This window comes from Gymnogyps californianus, chromosome 1 (assembly GCF_018139145.2).
Source record: "Gymnogyps californianus isolate 813 chromosome 1, ASM1813914v2, whole genome shotgun sequence".
Taxonomy (NCBI): domain Eukaryota; kingdom Metazoa; phylum Chordata; class Aves; order Accipitriformes; family Cathartidae; genus Gymnogyps; species Gymnogyps californianus.
In genome coordinates, this window is record NC_059471.1 from 63,731,980 (window position 1) to 63,737,979 (window position 6,000).

Below are 6,000 nucleotides of genomic sequence, written 5' to 3' on the forward strand. Positions count from 1 at the left end.
GTCAAGGGTGGGGAATGGTGGTGGGGAGAGTTGGGGAAGGGGGAAGTAATACCCGATAGCAAATTTTAGGTTGACTGTGATTCAGTGTAAATTTTGTTGATTTTATCATCAGCTATAATTGGTCAACTGGATGCAAAGCTCTTTTTCTGTGAATGAAGCACCCCTCCCAGAATATTAAAGATGTCTTAAATAGAAATAGATTATTTAATGAGACTTTCGTTGTATTAAGCCAGTGTTTACATACCTGATTATTGAGTAAAGTCAGTATTTCTAGCATTTTGTTTAAAAGGAAAGAAAAAGCAGCTCACCACATAAACCAACCAAATGGTGTGTACCTAAAACACATAGTTAGATGTCAAGTTATTTTCTATTCTGATTCTTAAGCTAAGAATTATCTAGATGTCCAGTGTTCAAAAAATTAAAATTTACTTACACAAAAAAAAGCTATTTCCTGATTGAGTTTTATAAATGAAATATGTATAAAACACCAGAAAGTCCAGCAAAATATGGCAATAGTCACAAGAGTATTCATGACGAGTTTCTAGTTTCACCTGTACACACTTCAGGGTAGAGCACGTACAAGCACACCAATACACACGGCTATCAGACCGCTGGACCTGCGAAACGCTTGGCTTTCTCAGCCACCAGAATGACTCAAAAGGCTCCAGGGGGACCCAGAGGCACCCAGCCAGGGCGCAGGTGGAAGGGAGCGGCTTCCCCCCAGCGTGGCCGCGGGCTGCCGTGCGCTGCCTTGCAGCACCCTGGACAGCAACCTCTCCGGCAGCGGCCGCCGGCCCGCCGCCCAGTCCGGCCCAGCCAAGCCCAGCCCAGCCCAGCCCAGCCCAGCCAAGCCCAGCCCAGCTCAGCCCAGCCCAGCCCCGCGCCGGGCGGCTCGCCCCGCCGCCCCCCGCAACCGACCTGCGCCGCCCGCCAGCTCCCCCGGGAAGAGGAAGAAAACACTAAGTTGCACCCTTGGGTTTGGTGTTTTGGTTTTTTTGTTTCCTCTCCCCTGCTGGAATAGCCTTCATTTTTAACACAGACTGGTTGGCCAAATTCTCAAAACATAGAGCAATACCGTCTGGCACTCGGAACCGGAGAACTGTAGGTCATTGGCACTGCATTTGTCTAGTTCATTTGTATGTTTCACGCAACCATTTTAATGTCAACAACTTTTTCCCCATCATTAGACAAGTATTTGTCCTTATTCAGTCTCTGAAGGGGAAATCGTTATACAGTGTACATTTGCTGTTCTGTTCATTTTCAACACTTTTTACACCATGACATACTGTAGAGCAACTGCACACTTGGTGGTAAAGTTCAGTCAAACTAAACTGTGATAAAAAAATTCACTTTAAGCATGTAGATGTTGATAGTTTGGCAGCACAGAGTAGTAGGTCAATTTCTAGTTAAAGAGTTACTGAAATGGCAAAGATGTCCTTACAGCAGCAGACATCTATTTACATTTGATAAGCTTTTTACTTATCCAATTCGCTCTGGAAATAAAATACATTTACGTTATCAGTAACTGAGTACATGACACGTATACAATGAGTGTGTACACACACAGTTTGTAACCTAGAAACAGTGGAGTCAAAATTACTGATGAGACTACTTTACTTTCGTCAGGTTTAACATGAAAAAATAAATACAGTAACTTTCCTACTGTATCCAATTAGATAACAGGATATTTCAGCTTCTGGAGGGACCGTGGATTGATTTTTGTGGCAAAGATATGTGCAAATTACACTAACTTATTGGTGAATGGGATTCTTTAGGCATGGACTGTTACTATGAAATGATTTCAGAAGGCCCTGCTGAACTTAGAAAGCACAGAGGTACCACTAGGCCTTCTGTTCAGAGCAGTGATTTGTATGCACTGTTGTGTTCCACTGCCAAAGCAGGATTTGGTTCAGACTGGTTAATGTAGTGCTACAGTAGTCAAGATAATCCAGTTCAGGGCAGAAACCATTCACCTGGCCCGGCTCTCAACAAAAACAGGGAAAAAAGCATGCAGTTAGCTATTTCAGGCGCCAAGGACACCACTTTTTTCTGCCCTTTCCTGTCTTGAGAGCTAGGCCAACTAATCTGGTGCAAAAGTAGAGAGAAGACAACAACTACAAAGAGCCAAAGTGGGACCCTGCCTTCTAACAAAAGAAAAGAAAAAACCTCTGGATCTCTCTGAACGGTCACCAGTGGCACCAAAGACAACGGCCGCGGCTTATCGAAATGCTGTCACCATCAGTTCCCAACCAAGGGCCACCGCGGTGCCCGTCGACATCTACCCTCGTCCTCCAGCTTCTCCCAGCTCCACAGATTTTGGCAGAGCGCCTGGAGACACGATCCCGCTCCCCGCTCCCGCGGCGGCTGAGAGCCTCCCCGCTCCGCCGCCCCGCGCACCGCCGCCGCCGCCGCCGCTGCCCGCCGCTCCCCGGGGCCAAGCGCCCGACGGAACCCACCCGGAGCCGCCGGTGCGCGCCCCCGGCCGCCGCGGGGGGACGAGACGCCCGTCCTCCGGGCACCGCGGCCGCCCGCCGCCCCGGCCCCGGCCGAGCCCCGGCCCCGCCGCGCCTCTCGTGGGCTTGGCCGCGGGCCTGCAGGCTCCGGCCCCGGCCCGCCCCGGAGGGCCCGCGGGCAGGGGCAGCGCCGTCGGGCGGCCCCGGCCCCGGCTGCCGTTCCGGGCCCCGCTCATTGGCATGCAGCCCCTGTTGCTGCCTGCCGCCAAGCCGCATCCCAGCCCGCTGGAAGCCGGCAGCCGAGCCGGAGCCAATCGCATATTCATGAGGAGGGGGAAATCCAACGCTGCACTCCCAGAACACCGAGGATCACTTCTTTTTTCTTTTTTTTTTTCTTTTCCCCCCAAGCTTTCCCCTCTCTCTGCCTCCCTTTTAGCAGTGCGCTAACGGGGGCTCCCCGCCGACATCCCCCGCAGCTCCGACTGCACCCTAAAAACCACGGCCGCCGGCGCCAGGAGCAGAGACCGAAGCAGCCAAAACAAGGACCACGGCAGCCACAACAGACGAGGGAGGCACGCCAGCCCGCCAGCCAGGGACAGGAAACACAGCAGGGGCTCCTACCTTACAATCCTCAGGACACGATTTCACCGAGTACTCATCCGACTGTAAATATTTCTGGAGCATAACCTCAAACTCTTCGTATTTCTCCTGAGCGTGCTGGTCGTAGCGCTGGTAAGCCTGGACGCACTGGCTGCAGGAGCCTCCCCCCCTCAGCACCACATCCAGACTGCAGTTCAAAGTGTCCGGATTGGACAACCCGGCGAACAACTCCCAAAGTGTGTAGGAATTACAAAAGGAAAGGTAAAAATCCGTCAGGTCCCAGCCGGGCGCCGGGCTCTGCCCCGCGCCCCGCGGCCGCCCCGGCCCCCCCGCCGCCGGCACACCGCCTCCGCGTCCCCCACGCTGAAGCACTGCCCGGACGAGGAGCTCGGGGGGGGGCACGTCTCCAGGGGCCTGGCGGTGGAGTTCCCCAGGAAAGCAGCCTTGCCGTGCCGGGGCTCGGTGCCGTTGGTGCGGCTGCCGCGGCTGCCGCCGCCGCTGCTGCCGGGGGAGGGCGGGAGGGAGGGCGAGGGGGGGGCGAGGAGCCGGGGCGCGGGGGGCGCCGGCTCCCCCATGCCCGCCAGCAGCTCCGGCTCCGCGGGCTCCGGCTTCTCGGGCGGCGGCTGCTCCTTCTCTCCGGTCCCCGTGAATTTGGCCTCGGCGCAGAACCACAAGTGATCAGAGAGCAGGACTGTGAAAAACAAGAGCGATGCCAGGGACAGTCGCCATTTCTGAGCCCTCTCTGAATCCGTGAAGGGTTTCTCGTTCTCCCGGGGTGCGAACCAGATTTTTAAGCCGTCATCATACTGCCGACTGCACATCCAAGCACCCCTGGTCATATTTTGGGAACGCACAGCCCTGGCCGACTCCACCGTGAGGGCTCCTTTGCCAGTGTCACCACAATATGCATTGACTTAAAAGATTGGGGGGATTTTCTTGCTTGCCTTCCCTTCTCTCGCTCGCTCGCTCGCTCCCTCTTCCACTCTCCCCCTCTCTCTCTTTCTCCCTCTTCTTTCTTTCTTCTTTTTCTTCCTTTGAGATATTGTTGGGTTTCGCCGGTGGCTCTGCCTTCGTCTCACCACACGAAGCAGCCCCAGTCCATCCAACGCGGAGTGCCGTGGAGAAGATAAGAGCAATAACGCAGAGAGAGGAGGAGGGAGAGGAGATGGTGGTGGTAGTGGTGATAGTTGGTGGTGGCGGGGCTGCGCGGCTGGTCCTTTCCCCCTCTCACCCAGGCATGGTCAGATCGCAGCTCCCCATCTCCCTCCTGAGAAAAGCCCGCTGCCCCCGGACAGCTGCATGCCGCGTCCCCCGCTGCCGACGGACGGCTCCGGGAGGGCTCCTCGCCTCCTCTTCCTCCCTGCCGCCGCCGCTGCTCCTCTTCCTCAGCCCCGAGCCGCGGCACAGATGCCTGCACCGCTGTCTCCGTCTCCTCTTTCTCCTCTCCCCCCTCCGCTCTAACTGGAGAGACGCTGCTGCAGGGCTCCCGGAGCGCTGCCGAGGATGCTGAAGAGGAGGAGGAGGAAGAGGAAGAGGAGGAGGAGGCTGCCGGGGCCGCCGCCGCTGCTGGTGACAATGGGCTGCGGCTGCCGCCGCCGCTGCTGCCGCCGGGCGCGGTGTCCCCGGGCGCACGGGGTGGAACTGCCTGGCTGGGGGCCCCCGATGGGCACAGGCATCTTGGGCCCCTGGGCTAAGTTGCCGCCATCTTCGTCCTGGAGAAACACTTTTTTGGGGGGAGCTCTGCCTTTTGCGTCATCTCCTCCCGCGCCGAGATCTCTCTATCCTGGCGCATTGGCAGCAGCAGCAACTCTGCCTCCTCCTGCCTGAGGAGGAGGAGGAGGTGGGAGAGGCACTGGGGACCACATGGCCCCTCCAAAGGGCTTCCTCGGTGCAACTCTTTCTACTCGTCTCACCGAAGGGACTGCTTGGTACCACCCTCCAGCCCTCTCTCCTTCAGGGTCTCCTTCTCTTTGTGGCCCTGAAACACCATGTCCACACAGGATGGTGGCTGGAGAGGTCTGTCGCCGTGTCTGTCCTTGTCATAGCAAATCACAAATGGCATATGAAACTCCAGGCGCTGGATCCTGGCAGGTATTGGCCCCACAGTAAAATGCCTGAACACAGCTGCCTGTCTTTCAGTCAGCGAGCTGGAAAGCATAATGCACATAAACCCCAACCTGTTCCCCCAAGAGAAGTTTTGCAAAACCCTGGTCCAGCACATGAGCTGGATAAATATTGCCAGTCTTTGTGTTTCACCTTTTAGATGTCACTGCCTGGAGAGAGAGACAGAGCGAGCAGGCTTAACTCTCCCACAAGGGTGATGAATCACTGATGATCTCCGCTCTGACCCACAGCAGAGATCCCACCACCTTCTGGCCCCAACCAGCAGGGTCTCTTGCTTAAATAAACATGCTGTTTGGTCACTCCTACGTTACCTTCATCTTGCTTGCTGATGCACCTTAATGTAACAGCAACAGAAAAACTTGGATCCCGCACAAGACAAGAGAAGGTGCGAGCTAGAGGTTGAACATTATCAGGTGAAGATCTGGAGTTACAAGGTCTTCCTCTCGAGACATCAGGTATGCTATCTGGCCATAGCGTAACCAAAACTTATATTTTAATTTCTCCATTGGACTGGGGGAAGGTTTAGAGGCCATACTTTTCCTTGTTCCAGAGGCTTTCTCTATCCTGGGGTAAGGGACCATTTAGAAATGCTAATGCCCTTGAACAAGGTGCACAATGTACCCCAAAAGGTGGCTTTCCCCCATTATTTGGTTAAAGAAAGCTTTACTCCTTAACAAACGTGGCCATGATCTATAAGCTGATATAGATTGCTGACAGCTCTCTAATTCAGCTTCGAAAGGTGTAGTGGGAAGAAATCTGAAACTAAACTGTATCAGAGGAGGACAAAACTTGTACCTTTTCTGACTGCAGCTGTTGTTAACTG

General features: G+C 54.9%; 1 protein-coding gene across 1 annotated transcript in view; it reads right to left on the reverse strand.

Moving 5' to 3' along the window:
• NALF1 (NALCN channel auxiliary factor 1) overlaps positions 1–3,892 on the reverse strand; it is a 489,013-nt gene extending 485,121 nt beyond the window's left edge. Inside the window, 2 exon segments of the mRNA XM_050913191.1 lie at positions 3,075–3,349; positions 3,352–3,892. Coding sequence (XP_050769148.1) covers positions 3,075–3,349; positions 3,352–3,892 — 816 coding nt within the window.
• Between the last annotated feature and the right edge of the window lie 2,108 nt (positions 3,893–6,000).